Here is a 26,877-nt window from a genome sequence, read left to right on the forward strand (position 1 = left end):
CTCTCTCTCACTCTCACCATATTTTGTTGTTTATGAAACTTGTTTTTCTTCTCAATTTAAAAGTTTTGTTTCAATTATGATTGGATCGTTGTAAGTGGATGCATAGTTAATCTGAAGCTATCACTTCTCTAATGAGAACTTTGTTGCACAAACAACATTATGACGTAACAAGTGACCTCATGTATTACCCAATTATATGCCAAAAAAAAGACTAATGTTTTTCCTAATTCACCTAACGAGCCTCTTTCGGTATACCCATTGATTGCGAGTTTCATCCTTAAAGATAATTCATGCTTAATTGAATGAATGAATTTGAATTAGCCTAATAAATCTGTTATGGTGTGGTAAAACCCATCAACGCAGATTTTTCTTCCACTTTGTTGGTATCTCAAACCCCGACTCCAATTACAGCCATTTGCTCACTCGTGCATTACACAGTGACTACAGTCTTTCGAAGAGAAGGGCAGCGATAATGACGGAGTTCAAGATAGATGATAAGAGTGGAACAACATTGCATATTTTCCTCTTCTCGGATGTTACCAACAGCAAGTGGGTGTTCTTTGGTTCTCTTTGTTTTGGTGCAGTTCAAGTGCCTGTAAATGTCCATCATATTCAAATCTCTTGCTTATGTCGTGGAATGTTGATGTTTTTATAAATAACCCAATGCAAAACAATTTTTTTTAAAGCTATGATACGTCAGAGGCTTCTATTACTGGGGCCTTTTTCGTAATCCAAATCAAGAGACTTCGTACGGTTGTAAATCATACCCGAACTCAATCTTAAGAAATCGTTAAGATCATACATAAAACAGCAAAATGCAAATTTGACCAAACCACAAACCAGGAGGTACTCGTAAAATCTTTTACTAGCCTCTGTTTTATTCATACTAATAGATTGACAACTAATATAACTTGTAGTTTCGGTAGAATGATATTTCCATCCATGAAATAAGCTTAGACACAATTAGCAGCAGCTACATTATCAGCCGAGTAATATACATGGTGGGATGAACTCCTAACATCTCCATGAAGCTCAAGGTTCAAGTTGTCAAGTTATTTATTCTGGAAATATTTCACGATCGATGTTCGGTTTCTGATATCTTTCAAAATAACCAGAGTGATGGAGTATCCCTAGAAAATACAGGATTATTTTCACAGAAATCTTTTACTCTTCTCAAATTTGGCTTCTTAGGAACGTTCTCATAACCCTCTACATTAGATTGGAAGGGTTTAAGATCTCTGTCCTCAACCCTATGGGGTCGCATGGAGGGGGCCTTCCTGAAGAGTTGCTGATGTTATTTTAAAGCAGATGGTCCCATTAAATTTGTAGTACAGTTTAAGCTCCAAAATTTATGGAAGCTGATGGTCTCATGCATTGTATTATTTAGCAATTCAGAATAATAAATAAAAAATAATAAAAAATTAACTAGTGAAAATGAAAAAATTTAAATGTTTGACAAATGACAAAAAAAGCCTAAGCTGGTGGGGCAATTTCTAGTCCCCCAACTTTTCCATCCACTTATATCTGCAGTCATAAAAGGTAGGGGCTGTTATTTTTCAGGAAAAAGATTCTAATTAATCCTGTTGCAATTCGTGGTAGAAAGTTAGAAAGTGGATTTCCTTCTGAGGTAGAATAAAACCTTTCTTTGCATGTCCAAATATGATCACTTTGCAGACAACGAGGCTGAGAATTGGATCAAGAAGTAATCACATGCATGTGAGCTTGTTATTCACCATATCTACTGGGTTATCCTTCTGCCTGCCATCTGTGAATGTTGAAGCAGTGTTTTATGTTCTCACTTAGGCAGTGAGGGAAATTAATCAAACGTTACATTAAATAGTCTGCAACAATAGTTCTTTTTCTTAAATCTTTAGTAAGAACCTGGCCTTTGTCCGAGACTTTGGACAAATGAACATCTGTTTTGAATTTGTGCCTCTTTTCGAAAATTGTTTAACTGGAGTCCCATATATATCTTGTATCCAAGCCAATCGAGAAAGTTTAGAAGAGGTTTCAACGACTCATCAAAGCTAGAATTTTCTCAGTAGATGCATCCAGCCCAACACCTGAGCTATCTAGAGTTAAAATCTAATTGGTTGCTTTAATATATGCAGACAAAATAAGAGGTCTTTTTCACTCTTGGTAATATATACTGCACCAATAGGAGCAAAGATCCATATTCTTATCATGTGAAGGGGGATCTGAGGCTTATCAATTCCTTGCCGAAACTTTTCACCATTAGCAGTAGGTGGTGGCAACATGGATAAGTCTTGCCACAGCTTGACAAAGATGCAACTAAATGCAATATATTGTTTAGAAGTGAATGGATGAATAAATAGTTTGCTCAATCTTAGGATACACTACCATGGTTTGTAAATGATCTGTAATTTCAGTCAAAACTAGTTAGAAGTTAGGACATCAAACAACTCAGTTATTGTTCTACTTCGAATTCCAAATAAAAGTGAAAGCTGGGAGGAATTGAAGGAACTGCTATCAAAGAAATAAAGTGCTGAAATGTAAATGCAACATAAAGACAAGGATTTGTCTTGGAAAAGATCTTGTTATACTCATGGCTGTCCTTATTCTCATCAATGATATGCAAGGTACCTCCTTTACTTACCCAAAAGTGGAATTAGTTTCCTTTTATTGCCATATAAATAATTTGCTACAATGTCTACATTGTCATGGAGTGGAAATATGCATACTTACGACACCCAAAAAACTTTCATAGTGCTGCCCATGCTGCCCAAATTTGTTAATCTTGCTAGTGTTGGAGTAAATAGGTAATCACCTAATTAATCAATCATCAATCAATTAGGTTCCCTTTTACTTTACTCACTTAAGCTAAACTTAGGAGTGCTTTTCTATATTTAGGTCATGTTGTCCCATAGCATAGGATGGGGACACTTGTCATGATCTAACTTAATCCTCACCTAGTGTTTTCTTTTTGCTTTTATAAACACTCGTTTGTACATTGTAATAAATCCAAGTCATACAATTGCTTTTATGGATGTATTCTTTTCTCAAGGTTGCTTGATCACGTCAATGGCTTTTTCTATCTCCATGTGATATGTGATGACATAAATGGATCTAGCTAAAATTAGCTTATCTGAAAACTCCTTTGAGTTTGAAGAATCTAAAGAATCAAGAGAAGTTGGAGCCAATGTGTTGCCCTTCTCAATTGCCAATTGAATCTTTTCAATGAGTACCCTTGCAATATCTATTGGAGGCCTAAAGGCCTAACTTTTTTGAGCTGATGATGAGCAATTCTGCTTTCCTCAACCAAAACCTGGATCTTTGGCTTTTCCTTCTCATTTTTTGACAATTTTACCTTAAGCTTCATTAATTCTTCCATACTATCTTAGACCAAAAGAAGAAACTTGTAAGCACATTCACACACTAGCTGATCAAATTCAGCCCTTAAATTTTTTAGATTATTCTTTGTAAATGCACAAGAAACATGTCACTAGGTTTGGTAGAAACAATAAATGAAATGGGTAAAAATGGTTTTGGTTTGGGTATGGGGCCGGGATGTGCTTGGGCTTACCCAAGTCCAGCCCAGGCACCTTGGTTTCTCTATGGATTTGACCTAGGGGGTAAGCCTTTGATTTTTCATTGTGTTTTTAATGTAGTGTTTGAGGCACAACTATAAAGAATCAAAAGATTGGATGACACCATGATTTGCCATCTGATTATAGCCATCCAACGATGCTGGGGTAAAGGAGGTCACTGATTGCTGCAGGCATTGCAATAGATATTCAGCATTTCATTTGTGCCATGCTTTGAACTCATGATGTTTGGTTTGTTTGTGTTGTCATGTTTGTGCCTTGATTTTATTTCTTTTGTGTTTGTATTGGTGAGAGTGGATGAACAAAGGCAATGAGAAGGCTTGTCATAGGATTCTATGTTAGTTATATCCCAATCACTCAACCTTCTGTAATGTCCCCACTTTGAAATAGAATTTAATAATAAATGATAATAATAAAATTAAAACGTTAAAAATTAAATTAAAATATAAAATAATATAATTAAATATGATTAATTAAAAATTAATTAAGTTAATGAAAAGTCAAAAGACATGAAAGAAAAAGTTGTGACTCCCTCAACAATGAGATATAAAAGGGAGAAGAAAACCTCATTTGAGAGGGGGGGATAATTTGGAAATGAGAAGTGCAGATCTGATTTAAATAATAAGTGCAGATCTGATTATGAAAGGTTGTGCCCCTTTTAAAGGGTAGAAATAATGAAGAGTTGCACTCTTTCAAAGGGTGCTAATGGTGAATGGGTATGTCTCTTGCTAAAGGGCATACATGATGAAGAGGTGTGACCTCTCCCTCAAATTGAGAGATATAAACTTAAAGGGAAGGAATCAAAAGCATCTAGTGACATCACTATTGATCAGATCAGATCCGAATTGTTATCAAGTTACAGGCAGTAACATTTGTGTTCTTGGTGGTATGCATGGGGATGTGCTTAATACGTATGCTTAATATATGAAGCTTGATAATGTTATTATGCTGAATTTAATAATACTATTAATATAGACTGCAATACGATGACAGTCATATTTAATTTCATTACTGTGGCAGACCAGATCTGACGCATGTCAGATCTATCTACTTTTATAGCCACAATAGGTAGAAGTGTTAATAATTTATATAGTAGGTAATTACCAAATATATTGGTAATATAATTTTTTATATATATATATATATATATTCAAATTAGAATAAGGATAATAGATTTATATATGATAATGATGTTAGCAAGATTTATATTGGCTTGATATATATATATATATACTTGATTATATTTTCTTAGATTATTTATATATGCGTGTCTTATCTCGTAATCAATCAAAGGAATGAATGGAGGAAGTATGTTAGGGAATTGCAATTTACCGGTTCTCCCAAGCTAAGCAGGCCACCCCAAGGGATGCCCCAAGGGATGGAATTGTCATAGTGGGACGTTCCTGCCTCTTGTGGGCCAAGAGGTGAGTTGTCATAGTGGGACACTGCGTGCTCTTGGGCTTAGTTGGGTTGAGCAGTTTACAAGCACCCTCTCAAGGCTTTCCTACCAAACTAAACTCTGATTGGTTATGGGTAGAAAGACATGTTTATCATTCTTTGCAATATATGTGCTATTAATCCATGTATTTATTCGTCAATTCGTAAGTTTATTCACTGAATAGATTAAGTCACTCTCATAATTTGAAAAAATGATAAACTATATTATGGAATTACTAATTCAGGACAAAATTCAGCTAATCCCTAGTTGGGGACATCGCACCTTCTCGGTTAATCTTTCTTTTAGAGAACGCATTCAATATTCTTATATTGGGCCTTTGTTGTTTTAAAAATAAAAATTATGTTGCCTTCTAATTTTGAGAAGTCTTATTTGATATTTTTATTATTTTTAGTATATAATTGTCTGAAGACTCTGAACTAGTATAAAATTGTTTGAACTATTTAAACTCTCCTTTCTAGGTCCTTAATGAGCTTTTATTCAATTTTCTTTGTCTTTAAGGGGTAGCAAACCACACCTTTTGTCTTAATCTTTCTTGGTTGCAAAACTATAGGAGAAGGCTTAATTTCTTAAGTTCTCAATTATAGATCCCAAGGTTTGTACCTTTTCTCACCAACAGCATAGTCAGTGTAGGTACACTATGTTGCCTTGTTCTCTAATTTTGATTGTTTCTCTCTAGGCACATGAGCATATGCTTCACAATAAAAAACACAAAGATGTTTAATGAGGGCTTTTTTCTAACCAGCCTTTATAGGAGTCTTATCCACAAGAGTTGATGTAGGAGACCTATTAATTAGGTTACAAGTCATAGCAACCATTCCGCCCAAAACTTTTGTTCCAAACCAGCTCCACTAAGCATACTCAAGGCTCTCTCCATCAGTATCTTGTTCATTCTTTCCGCAGCTCGTCTACTGAGTGGTTTATGGATTTGCCTCATGTCTCTCAATCCCATGATGGTTACAAAATTAATCAAAGTCTATTGAAAAAATTCATCACCATTGTCAGTTCTCAAAACCTTAATCTTCCAACCAATCTAATTTTCTACAAGAGCCTTGAACTCTCTAAAACAAATAAACACTTTAGATTTACTTCTAAGAAAATACACCCATGTCCTTCTATAGTAGTCATCTATGAAAGATACATAATACAGGGATTTTTGAAAATGATGGAACATTTACAAGATCAAAAACATTAGAATGAATTAAATCCAACACCTCAAAAGATTTGTGAGAACTCAATTAAAATTTAAAGCATTTTTGTTTATCACTTATGCAATTTTCATAGAAATCAATCTCAAGAGCACAATCATTTAAACCCTCAACAAGATTTTTTAATTTTTAAGAACCTTATACCCTTCCCACCTATGTGGCTCATTCTCTAGTGTTGTAACATCATTATCTTCATAGGTAGCTTGGCCTTTGAAGCAAGAACATCCTTAGCTACCCATAAAGCACAACAATTGGAAGTAGATGCAATTGCTGGTTCAGATAGTGGATTTGTAGATTTTGTAGATCTCTTCACTTAAGGAGTAGGAGAACTGCGCATACTCTAGTTAAAATAGATTGCCCACACAAACAACCTTAGCAAGCACCATGGTTCTCACATCATCTTATGCTCATTAGAGAAAACAATCTACACACCCACATCATTAAACTTGCTAAGTGAAAGTAGTTTTCATGCCAAACTAGGGATATGTAGTACACTATTGATGCCCACCACACATGCATCTAGCAATTGAATCAAAACTCTTCCATGGTCAACAATCTTCAGGTGTGTCATCTCCAATGTACACCTTCTCACTATTTCTATTTTTTGTACTTTGGAAACCAACACTAATGTGAAGTCATGTGGAAATAAGCCCCATAGTCTAGCAACTCCACTTGTGTTGCCAAGGCTTTAACAAAAGCATCACCTTCATCCTAAGAATTTTTCAGGTATGTCGTTTGAACATTTTTTCTTTATCTTTTTCTCCTCCTTGCAATGTCTTTTGAAATGCCTAGGCCTGCCATAGTTCCAACATTTAACCTTGGATCTCCCACAAGATTTTCATCTAGTTTTGTCTCTTTTCTTGCCCTTCTTTCCTTCCTCTTTTTGTCTCGCATTAACAACTTTGGTTTCCTTGGTTGATTCAAATTTTTTTCCTCACATCTCCACCGAAAATAATGAAATAATGATGCAACTACCTCATCTATTTTGAGTTTAGAGGTAGTACCCTCAATTGCTATCACCAAGTGATCTCATGAGTCTAGCAAAGGACATAACAAAGTCATGCATCGATTCTCTTGCATCTTCACTCTAACAAAGGGAAACTAGGTAACAATATGATGAAAGCATTTAGGTGCTTGGTCACAAAACCATGATTCTCCATCTCGAGGGTATAAAATGTTCTCAAGAAAAGTTTATTTACTAGCAATTTATCTTGATAAATCTTATCCATATTTTTCTATAGAGCTGCAATAGTGGCTTCTTCATGTACATTCAACGATTTGGAGTTTGCTAAACAAGGCTTAATGGGGCCCATGACTTTTTTGCCCATTTGTCTCAGTTTTCTTTTGATGTAGCAATAGGTTTGGATTTGGATACTATAGCCCATAGATCTCTATCTGTGAGCATATCCTCAATCTTGAACTTCCCAAGATCAAATTTTGTGTCCAAGAATTCCATTACTATCGTTGACATGTTTGTCATTTTCTTGTGACAAGATCTCCTTCTGGACAAATTCCCATTCAATCAAAGATTAGTAGAAAAAAATGTCCCCAACACCTAGAATCTGAGGAGATCAGGCTTTGATACCAAATGAAAAGAAGAAAGAGTGTGAACATGCTTCTTGATCTAATCTCTTAGGAGAGGTATGCACAAATAAATTACATCTTTGCAGTTAGAATGAAAACTGCACAACTAAAATTATACCATAACGTAGATTTATGTGGGAAAAACCCTTTTAGGCCGAACCACAAATCAATTGTATTATCAGCTACAAAGGTTACAACACAGTCATAGGGACATGCCCTTGAGAGGTATCACCAACAAGAGATCTTGGAGCAAATTTGACAGCATTTTAGTACCTATAGAACTCACCATGCAATGTCCATATCAAGCACCCACTAAATGGGGGAAACAATACAAGAAACCCCCAAATGGTAATTAGAAAAAGTGATGTGTAAATCCCTAGATAAAAATTGAACGCCCAAATCCCAAGATGAGTCCATAGGCTAAAAATAGCATTTTCCTTCCACCTGCCATAAGCTTGTCAAAATCCATTCACTGCCTTGGGAACTCCATTTTGGCTCCATTATCTCCATTCAAAGGTGTTTAATGACATGTCATAATAGGCATCATAAGTTGATCAACAAGTGTAACTCCCTTTTACAGCTCTCTTATGTGTCATAGACGCTGTTGCATTTCTGATGAGGATCAACTTCCCAAGACCATAATTGTTGATCTAGGAAGCCAATTGAGCTCTTTTTATTCGAAATTGTAGAGATCGAAGAGATCTACATCCTTGTAACTAGGAACTTGATATGACCTATTTTGATATAATTTTAAAACCAAAAATGACCTCTATAGTGTAGAAATTGAGATTTTTTGTTTTATAGAATGAAAATTGCATTTTTGTGCATTTTACATTTAGATGCAAGGTTTGGACACCTTTCCTAACATTCTATGTCTTCTTACACAATATTCCAAGTATCTCGAAGAATAAATAATAAATAAATAATGTCTTAAACCTTCATTTCCCATTTAACCCACTTCATAACATTTGGAGATTATACATAGTTTATTATTTACATGAATAGTGACAATTAGTCAACAAGGTTTATGACACACATAAACTTACCATGCTTCCACTTGACTTTTACATTGCAAAGACATAATAGGAAGCCAAGATGAATGGATCAAGTGCTAGAAGAGGCAAGGTCCATAGCCTCTCTCCACCAACAAAAATTATTTGTGCTCACTGGCTTAGTGAAAGAAGCTGCAACATTATCCAAAGTGTCAATCTTTAGTATCATGACCTTCCCATGCTCATCAGTCTTGTTGACAAAGTGATACCGATTATCAATATGCTTACTATGAGCATGGTACATTGGATTTTCTTCCAAATTGATAGCACTCTTAACTATGACATCTGATCTTGACTTGACTGCACACTGAGTCAATATTTAAAGCTAATCTCTATAACTACTTTACCTCCTTACAGCCATGTACTCTTCATTTGTAGTGAACAACACAATCAGACATCTAGACATCTAGAGATGGGAATTGTCATCATCATGGTCTTCCACTGGTTGCTTGAGGCTGATCCTAGTTTACTTAGGCTAATTTTATTGTTCCAACCTACTGTCTGTCCAACCAAGGCTAACCCTAGGCTTCCTTGGCTGATCTTGGCTAGCAAGGTCAACCTTCAGCTGCCCACACCAATAGATTGCTGCCTGAAGTGACTTCCCAAACAGTTGAGATGTCTGCCTATGTTAGACCCTGAATCTTTGAAATCTCCAATTCAGGGTTGTGAATCAAATATTGAAGCAAAAAAACTTTGTCAAATTCCTGAATGAACAAAGTTCATTATTCTTGTTCTAATTTCTAGATTTAAGAGTCTGGAGATGAAAAGTCTGTGGCATTCATTCAGGGTAAGTGTAGAGGCAAATTACGTTACATTCAAGGAAATGAAACTGAACAATGGTTGGTACCTCTACTTTGGCTAGATGTTTGACTTCATGAGTACCAGTTCTGGTTATCTTGATTGAAGCTGGTGCAGCATAGATGTGCCACCAAGAGTCCATTTTAAACTTATTATTTAAAAGTTCATTCTGTTTTGGTGATATAGGTTTGTTTGAATTTGGTTTTTCCATTCCAGTAGAAACCTCATTTGTAGTCCATTATAACTTTTTTTTTTGGTTTCAGCGGGATACTAAATTCTTGAGTGGTTGATAGGTGTAGATGATAGCCTAGTGACTTACAGTTATTTACACTGAGCTAAGAACTGTAATGCACGTATCCGATAAAGGACTGATTATATAGCTTGTAATCTACTGATGCTCCCCTTTTTCTTTTAGGATTGGTAATGGTTATGGCAAGGTCATGAACTCACTTCTATTGTAAACTGATGTACATACCGTGTTTTTCCCTGTACATACTAGTTGGGTTGAAATATTCAAAATTTCCTATCCAGTTCTAAATTGAAGCCCATTAAGATCTTTCTATGCGAGTCAGGCCTGTGTATGTTGGAGATGGTGTACAATACATATTTATTTATAAGAAATTCCAATCCAACTGACATGGATATGTTTAACTTATATATAAAAGTTAAAACTGTTCATGTCTTCTATAAAATGTGCAGTCCCATTCTGTAGAATCCATATACACGTGATGTCTTTCTTTTCTCATGATTTAGAATTAACTAGCTAATCTGATCCATAAATTTGAATCCCATCTATCAGTTTGTTGATCTTTGGTCTAGTGGTGAGGTTGGGCCCATATCTTCATAATAACTCAGTTACAAAATCTGGAAAGCATGCCCTGGAATCGTTGCAGGCGATCCTTCAATGCAAAAAAGATAGTTGTAGTTTTTATATTTATAATTTTGGATTCCAGCTGTATTTATCACACAGTATCTGGTTAAGTTCATAAGCACTGAGGATTTATTTCTGTTTTTGTTGATTTTATGGGATATGGATTGTTATATTTAATGGTCAGTGTCAGAGACTTTCTTCACTGCATTACAGTGATAAATGAACTTATGGTAAGAGGATTTGGATTTTTAGTTTTGGAAGAGATTCAATTGATCGTATGCTTTTTAAATTAAGGAAATATTGCGTCAAGTATGAAAGGAAATCAAATAGTGAATCTTATCTAGACGTCATCTTCCCTTTTAATCATCTAATGTGCATTCCTTTTTGCTTTACCAATGAATAATAAAGATTATATAGATAAAGTCTCCTAACCTAGTGATATAAGGCTTTAGCATCCCATGAGAGCCATGTTTAGCTAGGCAAGGGATACACTTGTCCTTTGATTGGTTTTCAATGCATTATTTTCTTATTATATAATTAGTTTAGCAATTGTCTTTTGCCATTTTAATTCTACATTTATCTTCTTGTTTTCTCTGTTTTATACAATTTCTAGTCTTCATTGCTGGATATACGTAGTGCATGCTAATTTGTCCAGGCTTTAGCAAACTAATATATTGCTGCGAAGAGTCAGGTCTCTTATTGGGCTCATTTTCCTTTGACTTGATAGGGTTCCTTCCTCAACTCATTATTGCTTCCATAATATTTATTTGTCTTTTTACTCTAAGCTGTATTTAGGGTGGCAGTTGTATGGTACTAAAGATCCTTTTGTCATCTCTCCCATATGTTCTATTTAGCAAGATGGCAATGGACATACCAAATGTATCTCGTAAGTCTCTTTAACTGAATTCCAGATATCTTACCTTTTGTCTGTGTTTCAGGGAACTATTAAATCTTATGCAAGCGGGGACACTTGAACCAGAATTGGCATTCTTTAATGCAGTACTTGTAGGTTTCATTTCCAGGTTCTGTCAAATTCTCTTTATTTCCTGATCAAATGTTTGAATCCAATTTATATTATCTGCATAGTAGCAAAAACCGTTTAGGGAAAAAATCGACAAACCAAAAGTATAAGATTTTTTTTGAAAAAATCGGCAAAAAATCGGATTTAAAAAAATAAACATTAAAAATTGTAAAAAAAGAGACAAAACTATTTTTTAAAAATAATTTCAAGGCATTTCCATAGCATAGAGATAGAAAGAGGAAATAAAATAGAGTTTAACCTGTGAATTGTAGAAAATAATTTTTTGTTGTTTATATTCATGTTACTGATTACATAGGCAAATAATCAGTTAACATTTTAAGAGGGCAGTCACCAAATACACCAAGTAGCTGTCTAAGTATTAACTAACTCTACGAAGTAAGTGAGATCAAAAGTTAACTGACAAATAGTAAAAGTAAAAGTCATTTTGAAGTGATCCAAGAATTTCATTGTGATTGAGGCAAGGAGTTTTGTAGGGTTAATTTAATATTTAAGAAAGCTTATCAAATCATATTCCACACTTACAATGCTTTTAGTTTTTATCATAGTAACAAAAATCATTTGGGGAAAAAATCGGCAAACCAGAAGTATAAGATTTTTTGAAAAAATGGGTAAGAAATTGGGTTTTAAAAAATCGTAAAAATTTGTAGAAAAATAGACACAAACTACTTTTTTTTTAAAACTTAAGGGTATTTCCATAGCATAGAGATATAGAGAGTAAATAAAATAGAGTTTAACCCATGAATTGTAGAATAGATTTTGTTGTTTATATTCATGTTGCTGGTTACATAGGCAAATATTCATTTAACTTTTTAAATGGGCAGTCACCAAATACACCAAATAGTTGTCTAAGTCCGAGATCAAAGATTAGCTAAGATCAAAATTTATCAGATTGAGATCCAACTATTGATAGGAATTTAGTAAAAGTGGAAGCCATTTTGAAGTGATCCGAGACTTTCACTGTGATTGAGGAAGGAGTTTTCTAGGGTTATTAGCTAAGTCTATGAAGTAGCTGAGATCAAAATTTATCAGACAAAGATCCAACTATTGCTAGGAATTTAGTAAAAGTGGAAGCCATTTTGAAGTGATCCAAGACTTTCATTGTGATTGAGACAAGGAGTTTAACCCATGAATTGTAGAAAATACATTTTTGTTGTTTATATTCATATTGCTGATTACATAGGCAAATATTCATTTAACTTTTTAAAAGGGCAGTCACCAAATACACCAAATAGTTGTCTAAGTCTGAAATCAAAGATTAGCTAAGTCTATGAAGTAGCTGAGATCAAAATTTATCAGACAAAGATCCAACAATCGTTAGGAGTTTAGTAAAAGTGGAAGCCATTTTGAATTGATCCAAGGCTTTCATTGTGATTGAGGCAAGGAGTTTTCTAGGGGTAGTTCAATATTTGATAAAGCTTATCAAATCATATTCCATACTTGCAATGCTTTATATTCCTTGGTGGTAATTGGTAAGTCTTTTATATGTGGTAGAATTCAACAAAAGGCATTTGTTTAGTTGAAGTAAAAGATGAGCAAGCCACTGGTTTTGGCAATACCTAGCTTGCAACTACTATTTTAGGTAGAGACAAATTTTAATGATTGTGTGTTGGAGGCTCTTTTATTACAACCATGTAAGCTTGTTTGTTGTCATTCAGATTTATTTCGTGGAGCACTTTAGATATATTGCTCACATAATGAATTGTATGTCTTTGTTTGAGCAAAAATTAACTATATCAATTATAAATTAAAATATATCTATATCTACATATATGAAATATGTCTTTGAATATGAAATTAACTATATCAATTATAAATTAAAAATATATCTATATCTACATATATGAAATTTGTCTTTGAATGTTTAGTGTTGTGGTAGAAAAACTCCATTGGTGAGGTAGCCACCAAGGTTCAAACCCCTACTAGGCCATTGAGCTCGTGGGCTTTCTACCTTTGTTGGGTTGTTGAGCTCGTGGGTTTGAACAAGTGTGGGGAATGATGAACCCCTATAAAATGGACGAAATAACAAACTTTTTTCAACGTTGATTCCACATTGACTCTGATTTTGTCTCATACCAACCCTATTTCTAAGCAATTCAGTATTTTCATGCGTTTTTCTAAGGTTTTGCAAGTTCTTACAATGATTTTTTTCACTTTTTTTGCCATTTTTGGGGTTTTTAACATTATTTTAATGTGATTTAAATGCAAAAAATCTTTGAAAATTGGGTCAACACTTGGTCAACGATTTTTTCATGAATTGGGATTTTTTCGGGGAATAAATTGCCAGCTCCAGGATTCAGGATTAATCGGGTATAATCACGATTTTTTGCAAACTATTGCTTCATTGGACTATGTATAGCAGTTGTATGGATTTAATTCTTGAGTCTATTGATGAGTCAATGGCTGAGAACTGTTCCCAGCTCTAATTTACTCCCTACACCTCAATCTTCTTTGGCAAGGTAGTCAATACCAACAGCTGCATTAAGCAATCCCTTTAGTTATTTATTCCCTACCAGCTGTTTCACAATTTCATCAAATTCTGCCAAAGTAGTTACATGGGCTTTAGTAAACCCAATCATGCCCTCTTTACTAGAACAGTGTTTATAATTTTGAGGTTTGTAGCCAAATTGCAATTGGAACTATTCTTCAATCTGTGATCTGTAAATAGTAAACATCCCTTGCCTCAAGAAGTCACGAGTCAAGGAACCACCTGCCATTCCTGTAAAATACATAGCTGTAGAAATCACCAGCCATAGAAAAGTAAAACCTAGAGGCCCCTTCACCTACCTTATAGCTCCACCTAAAGATAAGCACATACACATCAAAACAAATATACATATTATTGTTGAATATCTCCAATGCTTCTTATAATAAATGTGAAGGGAATCTAGAGCAGGTGAAAGGTATTATAATATTATTCATGCTACCTTGTTGCTGTTAGCCTACCTAAAGCACCAACTACACTTTATCTGTGAACAAAACATGCTATGGGTGTCCCTCATCTATTACAGCTCTTAGATTCTCCCATCATTAACTTATGCACATTCCACCAATGAGAAAGATGTTTGCCAAGCTCCCAAGTTCGCTAGAAGATCTGCAGCATGTTGTTGTTCCCTATGACAGTGGGAGATATTGAAGGAAAAAAATTATCTCTACATATTAATATTTCCTCTAAGGTTGCTTGAAGATGTTAATTTGGAGTCTGGACAACATTCTTTATTAACAGAAGACAACAATTAGCAAATCACCTTCTATTTCCATTTCTCTATAGCCAGCTCTGTAAGAAGCTTGAATACTTGTAAGAAGGGCTATCCACTCCACATAGTTATTGGTTTTGTTCCCAAGAGAATGCGAGCCTCCTATTATATTTTTCCTTTAACGTCTCATAATATGAAACAAGCCCTTGCTAAGCCAGGGTTGCCTTTAGAGGGACCACCAAAATTTAGCTTTACCCCTCTTGCAGGCACTTTCAATTTCTTTTCTTTTCTCTTAATCTTACCATCATTGTTTTCAATTTATTCATTTTATTTATAAAGATTAACCATTATTTCATTGACTTGTTTTGTTAGGTTAATGTGTCTGTGGCATCTCTAGTCTGTGTATTGGATTGTACTTACATCCTTGACAAAATGATGAACAGATTAAATTGAAAAGGATTGATGGAATTCATTTATATATGTTCCTTATTGACTCTTACTACTTTGAACTCAATTTTTTCAATAAGAAGTATTACTTTTGTGTTAATTTGTTACAGATACCAGATGTATTTCCTGTTCTTGCTGCTGCACATAAGACTCTCTTGGCCAAGTGGCGAGGGTGTCTTACCACAAGAACTCTTCATTCAGAGCTTGTGTACAACTACTCTGGATCGAAGCATGTATCCTTCACTCACAAGTTTCATCTTGAATTTGAACCTTTGCCTTTTCATTACATCCTAAATCAAAAGTTTCTTAGACCTTAACATTTTCAAGATATTAGAATCTTTGAAAAGATGTGGCATTGATGAGAATACAACATATATTCTTGTAGCTCGATTTGATGCCACTTCCAATGAGGTAACTATCTGTAAACATGTCTATGCAGCCATTTTTAATTAAATGAGGCATATTGACAAGCAAAATGCATTTCTAAATTCTCTTTTCATATTGTGAAGTCTTTTTTCATTAATTCGATAAATTACATATTGATACAAATAAAATTTGGGAGGCATGTTTGATCTAAAATGGAGCACTAGAATTATCAATAGATGCAAAGACATCCATTCAATACTTAGACTATGGATTTACACCTGAAAAATCCAACAAACATCATTGAAATCATTGTGCCATAGCTCTTAAATATGCTAGGCCACCTTAGTGTAACATCTGAAAAGTCAAGTGGGTTGCTATGAAGAAATTCAATAGAATTGAAACATTGTCACCATAAAAGTAGACAAGGGGAATGCCACGGTGGTTATGAACAAGGTTGACTAGGAGGCAAAGATGTAGACTATTCGATAAACAAGGGGAATGCCACAGTAGTTATGAATAAGATAGACAAGCAGGCAAAGATGTAGACCTTTCGATAAACAATGGAAATTACAAAAGATTGGACTACAACTTGATGTCCATGATCATTAAGAAAGTGAAAAAAGCTATAAATCAAGCTGTTTGAGAATAGTGTGAAGAAACATCTTAACGCTGATATAGAAATCACCTTGAGAATTTTTGGTGCCTTAGTGATTCACAAAGAGGGGGTCCCATTAAGACCAATTATGGATACATTAATTCTCCTGCATATAAGTTTGTGGCATACTTTGCTAAGATAATCAAACCTTTGGTGCATAAATCATGTTCTTTTGTCAAAGATTCAACATATTTTACTGATATGAGTACATACAAGAAAAAAGGGGGTGATGAAATTAGAATGTTTGCAGTGGACCACGCATTGAAATCGGCATGAAAGAAATCAACACACAGCATGGAAAGAAATCCACAGGTGAATTGAACCCAGTTCTGATTTCAATTTCAAAACAAGTATTATCCAAGTATGTACAAGATTTTGTAATGTCCCCAACTCAAGCAATGAGACTTGATTATGCATTGGCTGTCGTTTCCTTGCATTACCCAAGAGGAAGAGGACTTAGAGCATCATTGGTTAAGTGTTAGAGTCTTTGTCTTGTTCTCTATTCTATTCTTAAGTTGTGGGCATGCCTTTTTATGCAACTTAAGTGATTTTAAGTTGTGGGCACGTCTTTTTATGCAACTTAAGTGACTTTTAGCCTAAAGACTATTTCCATTTTTTGAGTTTAATGGCTTAGGAGACATGTACTTTAAGTGATTTTTATTAAACATGTGCAAAAAGGGTCAAGGGGGTGTTGGAAAATAAGGAGCCTGTTGGGTCATTTTTGAGGGTTTTATTTGGAGCATTGAATTGGGATAGCAATTAATCTATGGCTGATATTAGATCATTATTTTGGGAGACATTATATAACAGGTTAGGGTTCTCTTGGAACTCATTATGTGAACAGACTTTTCTCTATTGCTGCTGCAATCTTTTGGTTTGAGGTTTGAAACCCTTGGGTAACCCTGGTTTCAAAGAGACATACGGGTTCCCCCTACTCAATAGGGTGTGTTTTGGAGGAAGGGCTTTGGTCTGTGATTCCCTAGCATGTCATTTTTCAGAGCTACCTACTGTTATCATGTTTTGGAGACCATTTTGGAGGAGTAATTCAGAGGAATCAGAATCAGATTTGGACAACCAACAACAATATTCCTACATGTTCCTGAGTATCTTTGAGGATAATGTCAGCAAGGACAAGTGGAAAGTCATTGTGAAACCCAACGCTGCTTTTCTGAAGGACGGCTAAGATTTTGAAGGCATTTTCTTAGGCATTTGGGCATTAACTTGTATAGTGCTGGTTACATTCATCTCAGAAAAAGCATAAGAAAAATAATGATAACTGTTTCTGAAATTTCTGGGCAGTTTAGTGTGTTTTCTGTAACTTTTTCATATTCAGAAATATTCAGAAATTTCTATAAATTCACAGAAAAATCAGAAAAATATTCTGAGTATAGATTTTAGTTTGTTGAAGGTTTATCTATTTGCACATAAAGTTTCAGAATTTTCTATTGCATATTTTTGGAGATATTGTTGTTTTTCCATTATCCCTATTTGGGGATATTACAAATTTTGGCTATTTTTGTAACATAGCTTATTATAAATGACATGTAAGATTTGTTGCAAATCCTATCACACTATCCGAGATCTTGGTGAATCAAAAAAGTTACAATAGCAAAATATAGAGGTATCGAGGGTTGCAATATGTAAATAAGAAATGCAATTCCAATGAAGAGGAAATCAATAATCAGAATCAATTAAATATCAAATGAAATGATGAAATGCACATAAATAGGCCTCTTGGGTGCACGATTCAAGAAGATGACATGTCTCGAGGTCATGAGTTTATCTGACATTTAGTGGATCAGTTAACTCAATATAACTAAGAGATCAAAAATTGAACTGCTAATCAATGGATCGGTTAACTCAATTTGATTAAGACATAGGTGGTCTTGATTGATCAAATGTGGCACCTAACTACTGCCAATCAAGGATTGATCAGGCAATGGTGGCACTTGTGTACCTCATGTCAAGGTGACATGTCATTATTAGCTACCTAGGTGAGGATAATTAAATATTCTTAATATTCTTTGCAAACTTATTAATTAGGGTCAATGTTACAGTTAAAATAAACACTATCCTAGGTGAAATAAATATTACACCAACATGCACAATTTATTTCCGTCCAAAGATGATATTAACTTCAAATCTACTAACATTCCATCCTTTTTTTGAGGTGGTCGAGCAACTTAGAACTTCTTGTAATGTAGACACGATCAATAATTAAATATGGTGTTTGTTGAACATAATCTTTGTAGAGAATGATATACTATCATAAGTATTCTTGAGTAGTTTTTACCGGTTTAATGCAATTGTTTCTAAAAGGTTCATAATCTTTTCAGAGTAGCTTTTCTCTAAAGGTTAGTAGGTAGAGATATCTATAGGTAGTTGTAAGACCTGTTCATCTAATATCATATTACTTACATTGAACATAGCTCAGTGCTACTTTGAGGGATCTTCAAATTATATATCCATTGGACCTCAAGTTAATCACACTGCCTGACTATTTTATCTATTTACTTGTATAGTGCAAGGTGCATTCTGTATTTGTTTTCTCTATGGTTGGCCATAAAGATGAGGCATTTTCTATTGCTGCTTTATCCTCAGCTAATGTTTTTGTACACTCTTGTTGAGCCTTGGAAAGTTCCTTGCTCAGATTACCAGTTTAAGCTTATTAATATGTTCTTATGAGACGCACAATGGCTTGTAAAATATCTATTTTTCAATGTTCTGGTTATCAATTATGAAAGCTGAAAACTGGATTTTGTTTGAATTTTATAATAATCCTGCAGTCCATCATTATTGATGGTCCTGACTTCTTAGCAGCCTTTCTTTGAAATAAAGCTACGAATACTGAAAGTATTAGGGTAATCTAGGTCAATTGTCTGAATATTGTGATAAATTAACACAATCCATTTAATGCAAGAGCACAACTATTGCACAGTACAATATACACTTAATGATCTTGGATATTGTTAAATGCAAAGAACGCATATGCACAATCATTAGGTGGGATGAGTCTTCTTTACGGTCTCATATGATAATCCCCTGGCACTCCAAACATATTGATAGTAATGAAAGGTGTCATGAGGGATAGGGGAGGGTGATGGAAGCAGTGAGGGAAGTAGACAGGAGGGAGAGAAAGCCCGTAAATTGGGGTTAACATTGTGGATAGTGGATGGTTGACTGCCCCCAAACTGTATTTTATTAACTTATCCAATCTTGCAGCACATTTATTTTTTGAAATATTCATACATCCTTACACATTTCCATGAATGTGGATAAGGCCAGGAAGTCTTCAAGTCTGCAAATCATAGATGCAAGTCTGCGAACTACTAAGCTTGAACAAATGGCATTAACAATATGTCTTAATTCTTTCAAGTCAAAATGTGTATGTTACCATGTACAAATATTTGCATGAGATTCATCTTGGCATTAAAACGAGACTTCTCTTTTAGCATGGTTTTGGAGGTTTTATACATTCTTCAAACATTTAAGCTCCCAACTGTGTATACTGTGCGAAAATTTGAGCAAATTCACTTCCTTCTAGGTTTGTATATTTTTGCAAAGAGGAGAGTACTTTTTCTTTACAAATAATGTTATCTTGCAACAGTTGGAGGCTACTAGGAGGCTGATTAATGGCACAGAAATAAGCATGTCAGACTTGGCAATCAGAGCTGACAAAGCTCTGATACAAAAAGTATGTGGTTTACAAACTTTTCAATCATAATTATGTATTATCAATGATAATCCTGTTTGACAATATTCTGTTTTTTGCAGCATTATAAGATATCATCTCTTGAACTGGGGATCTCATCTTTGGCTGATGCCATTGTGTGCCGAATCGCTGTTCGAGATGCAGATGGAAAGTTTACATAGTACAAGACGTGGATAGAAATCTCAGAATACCTTAGAATTTATCATGGTACACAGGTCTGCAGAATTAAAATCTGCTAAAAGGTTACATACAGCAATTGTATTCTTAAGTAGGCTTTGTTTTTCTGAACAGTTTCTTGTTGTGTTATCTAGGATAACAAAATTCTTCAATATTACCTCACAATTGTTTTCACTAAGCTGTGTTTTATCTATTAAATAGTGTAGATGAAACCTACCCAAAGGCAGCATGTGAATATACCATTTTATGATGGTTTGACATGATTTTTTTTTTTTTTAACTTCTAGTATTCTGCTAATGAATTAGTCTGTATATTTCATTGAATTTAATTAAACTTTTTTTCTTCTCAAAATAAATTCTCAAATTAAATGAACTTGCGTGCTCTTCAAAGAGATTATACTGTTTGCATTAATTTTCCAAGGCACCACCTTTTTTTTTGTTTATACGAAGTTCATTCATAAAATAATTTGGCATTATATTTTGTTTGGGCTGGGTTGAAGGTTGAACAAATCACTAGAGAGTAGACCCAAATTCAAGCCCCTACGGGTTGAGAACTTCATAGTTATAGGAGTGAAACACTCAACCTCCTTAATTGCCTTTCAAAATTGTCATTTTAGAATTAAATTTAATTGAATGTGTTATCCCACATATAAATTTGACTGTTATGAAATATATTAAGTCATAGTTGTGTTAGGTATTGGTTTAAACCAAAGTTGCATGGACACAGATACGGATACAAATACGGATACGGATACAGCCATTTTTTAAGACCCCCAAATATGGATACGGTTGGATACGTCATTCATAAAAAAACATATACACATATATTTAACACATTTTTCTAAGTTATTTGAGGAGATTTTCATTACTTTGAAAGCAATATAGACATATAATTGCTACACAAATAATGATAAGTTGATTTAACATTTTACAATATGCAAAAAAGTAGAGTTGCATTGGAAGATAACCCAAAAAATGGGTCACTAAAATAGAAAAACATTTCATTTGTCTTTCTCATTTGGTGTTGGTTTTGTTTATACCACTTTTTTAAAAAAAAAAATGCATGAATGAAGTTTTTTAAAATTAGATTTAGGAAGATTTACGTCAAATTTTTTAAAAATCAAATCACATAGTATCTAGCATGTTGGAAATCAAGGTTTTTTGGGCATGCATTGGTACAGTATTCGATGTGTATCCGGGCTGTATCGGATACGTATTTGTTTCAAAAACGGGAACGGATACGGATACAGGGATACGCATGCCTAGGGAGGGACAAAGGAGCTTCCGGCTACTCTGGTTTAAACTTTAATTTATTAAACCTGTTACCCATGTTTTTGTTTTAGGATTAAGCTATTGAAGAGGAGGGATACCAGGCTTAAAAATAGGACCCAAATTCATTTTATAATTCTCTTAGGATTATGAATAATGTTATCTTGATACATTTGCATAAATTGTTTCATCATTTGATATCAGAGCAGTCTTAGATCTTGTGATCTGTCAAAAATGTGTTTGTATTTGACAGTGGAGTTTAGGTGGACACATTTCTTTTATTTTGGCATGGTATTTATGAATATCATTCCACCATAGTGCAAATTTTTAGTGTTCCTTTGTCATCAACACCATGTTGCCTTAAGTGCAACTTCAACATTTTGTTACCGGGCATGGTCTTTGAACTGTAGTGTTCATAAGCAAGAGCAACTATATAATGTAGTTTTCTTTGTGGGTTGCTCATGATTGTATCAAAGGCGTTGCTTTTTTAATTTATCTCTATTAAATTCTCAGCATAAGACTTGGGCATGCTGCTCTATTGCTGGGGTAGTTATGCCTTCTTCAGCCTTGCCACTGTTAATTATTTACTGAGATCAGATAGAAAAAAATCTGGATACAACAGAAAAATAGGACAATTTTATTTTGTCGTTATTGGTATTTGCATAACAATGTGATAAAGGAGGAAGAAGAAGCATGGATGTGTGAGGAGTGATACGATCTATATACCTGTGAAAGATTGAGTGTGAAGTCTGGGATATTGTTGTGAGCTTTTAGAGGAAGAGCATCTGATAGATCAAATCAACAAAAGAGTAACGTTACTAACAAGTCATCGGTATTGTTTTCATCAACATGGACAGCTATTGGCAGGATTTAAGTAGCCACAACCAGACCATTTCCTAGCACTCAAAGGAGCATGGCACTGATTTTTCCACAAAACCACTCAAATATTGTGACGCATGGAAGAGGAGTGTGTGCTTCAATGGCTGCAGGAGATAAAACTGAAAAAAGGTCTAATGATGTTATAGTTTAATTTTATTTATAAATCAGTTAAAAAAATTTAAAAATGTTTGTATAGTTTGGCCTAAATATTACACTGGCCTGGCTGTCTCTTTCCTCTTGTCAAATCGTTCCATAAGTTTTTGTGAGATCGTGTCAATTTGTTTTGTAGAAATTATAAAAAATAATACATCTTTTTACATTGGATTTAGAATCAATATACAAAGAAACAGCAGCTACAGCAGCATAATAGCTGTAACATCAGTGTCACAACAGCAAGAACTTAACCAAATAACAGAACAGTAAACAGCTACAGCTGCTGTTAAAGACATCTTTAACATAAAATAGCAGAAACTAAACATAACTTTTTAAGATTTTGAAACACTGTTAAAATATAACATAAACTAAAAATAGCTTCTTAACAGCTGTTTTCATTGCCAACATAAAAATAATATCCATGAGGCAGAGATTGAGGGCAAATTCTGGTAGTAGGCTGAAACTGAAAACAGGACAGCAGCATAACATGAATTGAAAGGTGTACTTAAAGTACTTCCCAAGCTACCAAACGGAATTGAAAGGTGTACATAAAGTACTTGTTGAAGAGGCAAGAAGAGAAGAACCTGAGCTGAAGTGCATTGTAGCTGGCGTAACTCTATCTCGTAGCTGTGCTTGAAGATTTTTAGCTTGCAGATTAGTTACATCATCATGAAAAGAAGAGACCAGGTAAGCCGTTTGAGTTTGTAGGCTGGAGCATATTGTTTGAATTTCCATTTCCAGGGGAAGAAAAGAGAGAGACAAGTCAGCATAATATCGAAACTTCCAAATATTAATAATTATAGGCCTGCAGGTGTTAGAAATCATGTTGTGGGCATGAGAGTATCGGAGAAGAGCGGTTTTCCATGACCATGTGAAATGGAAGAGAGCAAGTATGGAGGCCTTAAGGGCAGTCCGTAACATTCTCACATGAGAGTGTAGCTAGAAACAATGCTTGAAAGATTCTCCTTTACCACAAAAGGGGCAAGATGGGGGCGGGATGAGGAAATTAAGATAAGGTCCCATTGGAAGTTTAGCATGGAGTTTCCAAGCAATAAGTTGTGATTGAGCATTGACTTTGGTTTTCCTGATTTGAAGACTAAGTTTAGTCCAATGGGCTTGGCTTAGGTTACACCTCCATAGATTGTTGAGATGGTGAGAGATAGGCAAACTAGGAAAAAGCTGTTTATAGAGCACTTTGAGGGGAAAGGCTCTAATGTTGTAGCCATTAGGCCACCTCCAATCCTTGAGAAAGTGAGAATGACTGGAAGATGAAATAAGGAGAGTGAGATTAGGTTGGGTTGGGACTCATAAATTTTTAGTGAATTTGAGAGGCCCATTTCAAAATTTTGCTCTGCACTTTCAAATGAATACCTAATGAGTCAACTTGAGAGGCCTATCTTGAGGGCATGTCAAATTTAGCCAGTTGATTATCAAAGGGTGTCCCCCCCTAGGTCTAGCAGAACCTGAAGTGCAGGAGGATCATTAGGATCCTATGGAATGTTGTCCAAGTCCTGAAGTTCTTCATAGATTGAAATTGGCTATTTCATAGATAAATTGCAGGTGAACTTGGGTTACTCATTTTTTGAGAACAGCAGGTGGCACCAAATTTTGAATATCCATCATTGCTAGCTTGTCTTTGTAGCTTAAGCCAAATCAATGTTTGAGTTGAAGTCACGATTTCCATGTGAAGCTTGAGGAGTCCCATAGGTCCTCAAACATATGAATGCCTTTTTTGAAGAGGTACCTAGTTTTGAGTCTACGAATCTTTGCCAAAGGATTGTTATTCACTCGGATTAGTCTATTCCACCATATTGAAGAAGTTGCAGAACTTAGCCCATGGCTGAAGATGCCAAGACAACTTGTGAGATACCAGCTACCAAGCCTTTCAAATACAACTGAGAGGGGCTGAACCATAGATTTTAAAAAATGGGGCTAAAAGGATCTTATCATTCCATTGAATTGTGCTACAAGAATTGCCAGTTGTGGCTGTTTGAATTCGATATTTCAATCATAATTGTTTGGGGAGTATTCCCTTCCAAGGCTCTGCTGATCCATTTGGCTGAAAGGCAAATCCCTTGTGTGTAAGGATCAATGATACCCAAACCTCCCGGACCCTTTGGGAGAATACAATGAGACCATGAGGTAATAGATGTGCCTTTTTTATTTCCCCATTTAGACCAAATAAAGGAATGATGAGTTGGGTAAGCTGATTTTAACAAACTTTAGAAGGAAACTAGCATGAATAGATGTTTACATGACTTGCTAAAAGGATTTTTTTAGCCACATTTATACATCTAGCCATGGATAAAAAGCGTTTTACACCGTGACATTTCTGTTGTTTTGAAACTACTGGGTGTTTGGAAGTTGTATCTCATGATAACATTTGGTGCTTGAAAACAAACCTTCAACTTAAAAAGAAAATCACAGGTTTGGTTGGACATACCAACAGTTCAGATTTGAATTTAATTAAAATCCATCTCCACATATCTTTCAAGGAATCTCCAATTCTAAAGGGTACAACAAGGTATCTAGTAATGACTCCATATTTGATCTTTCATTCATGTAGAATCCATGGGGGATGAGGGTTGGGATGGGTCATCTAGAACTCAATTAGCAAGCTAAGAACCTGAACCAATACAATAGTAATCAAGGACATCCAACAAATTATTGTTCTCAGTCGAGTTTTGTATAAAAATCATACTATCATCAGCAAAGTGGGAATTAAGGGCTATAATGTTTCTAGGGAGGGAGATGCCATGAATGAGGAGATTTGATTGGGCATGCTGAAGGAGATATTTGAGGGCATCAACAATGATGACATAAAGGAATGGAGCAAGAGGGCAACCTTGGCAAATTGATTTTTGGATGGAAAATTGTGGGGAAATATTAATACCCAATCTAGCATTTGCATTCATGAACAACATTTGAACACGAGCACAAAAATTTGGACCAAATGCCAATCATTGAAGCACATTGAGTATAAATGGCCATCTTATATGATTGTAAGCTTTAGCAAAATCAAGTTCGATAATCAAGGCAAACATCTTGAGCTGTTTGTTGAGCCCATTCAGTGGTTTCCCACGTTAGCATGAAGTTGTCCAAAATAATTTTGCCTCCAAGCAAGCCATTTTGCTCAAGCCTAACAATCTCTTAGGTGACAGGTTTAAATCTTTTGGCTAAGGCTTTATCAATGATCTTATAAGTAATATTAAGCAATATTATTGGATCCTGACATTTCATAGTATTTTCTTGTTTGCCTTCAGAATAAGCTTAATGAGACGTTGATTTACAATAGGTCCTAGGGAACACCTTTCAATGCCTTTGATTATTTTAGCCTTCCCATGGTGTGTTTAAGTTTCTAATTTTGACCTTGGGTTTGAGTTCTAATGAAACTTTACCATGACTTGAAAATAATGTAATGTAAATCATTTGGCAGAAGAGCTTTGCCTCAAGGCTCATAGAAAGTGAGGATTAATTGTTTTTATATGAAAATAACATTCTCATTTTTAAAACTCGTAAGTTGATTTTTTTTGGGCAACAAAATGCATTATTGGTGGTAAACAACTTTGCAAGTTATTTTTGATTATGGGGAGAAAGGTGGAAGGGAAGTGAGTATAATCTATAGAGTGTAGATTGAGGAAGATATTTTACCCATCATGACTATTGGAGAGCTCCACATCATGTCTTGTGGTCTGCATGACCATGCCGATCAACTCCTGTAATTGAGTTGAAGATTATAGCGGGTTGGTGGACTACATGAGAATGGAGGATAACTTACAATCTCCACTTTGCTACTAACTTATATATTGGAGTATTATTTTAGTAGCAAATTCGGTTATAAAAAGGTTGTTTAGTAACACCTAGATTGATTGAAGACCACCCAATCCAACTACATTCTTTTGTCAATAGTTGATGCTTTTCACACATGTAGTTCTTTGTGATGAATAGTTGTATGTCTGTATTCATTTGAGTCTAATGAGACCATTCCCATTGAAGCAACATAATAAGGCTATTTCGGCAATTGTTAATTGCTAATATTTGAGTGCCTTTGTTTATAGGATGTCTAGTAGTAGATAATTGAGTGTGTCGTCATTTAGTAAAGTGCATGTATTGTAGTATGTGCCCAAATTCATGTATTATTGATGTTCTCGATGAATTGCAAGCGTTTTTAAGTTCATTAGTTGATTGTAAGCATGCTGAATCACAGGTCGTGCCAAACACACATACAATGTTGTTTCTTTCCTAGTTTTAAGATTGATGGAATAATCGGGATTTAAAAATTATATTAAATCAATTTGTATAAGTTACAGGCTTAAATTATTATACCCATTACCTCCATTTTTGGTTTAGAGTAAGGTATTGCTGTAACAAAAAATTGATTGAAATAGATCTAGTGATTGTTTTGTGAGTTGTATCACTCATGTACATAACTTGTAGTTGAGATGAATG

At 34.8% G+C, this 26,877-nt stretch overlaps 1 protein-coding gene across 1 annotated transcript; it reads left to right on the forward strand.

The window, feature by feature from the left end:
* Positions 1 to 302: 302 nt before the first annotated feature.
* Positions 303 to 20,391, forward strand: LOC131063859 (uncharacterized). The gene is made up of 6 exons (XM_057997814.2): positions 303 to 549; positions 11,474 to 11,540; positions 15,329 to 15,451; positions 15,546 to 15,629; positions 19,847 to 19,933; positions 20,014 to 20,391. Exons 1-6 carry the CDS (start codon positions 473 to 475, stop codon positions 20,110 to 20,112), a joined length of 537 nt encoding a protein of 178 aa, XP_057853797.2. The 5' UTR covers positions 303 to 472; the 3' UTR covers positions 20,113 to 20,391.
* Positions 20,392 to 26,877: the final 6,486 nt, after the last annotated feature.

Source organism: Cryptomeria japonica, chromosome 10, assembly GCF_030272615.1.
Source record: "Cryptomeria japonica chromosome 10, Sugi_1.0, whole genome shotgun sequence".
Taxonomy (NCBI): domain Eukaryota; kingdom Viridiplantae; phylum Streptophyta; class Pinopsida; order Cupressales; family Cupressaceae; genus Cryptomeria; species Cryptomeria japonica.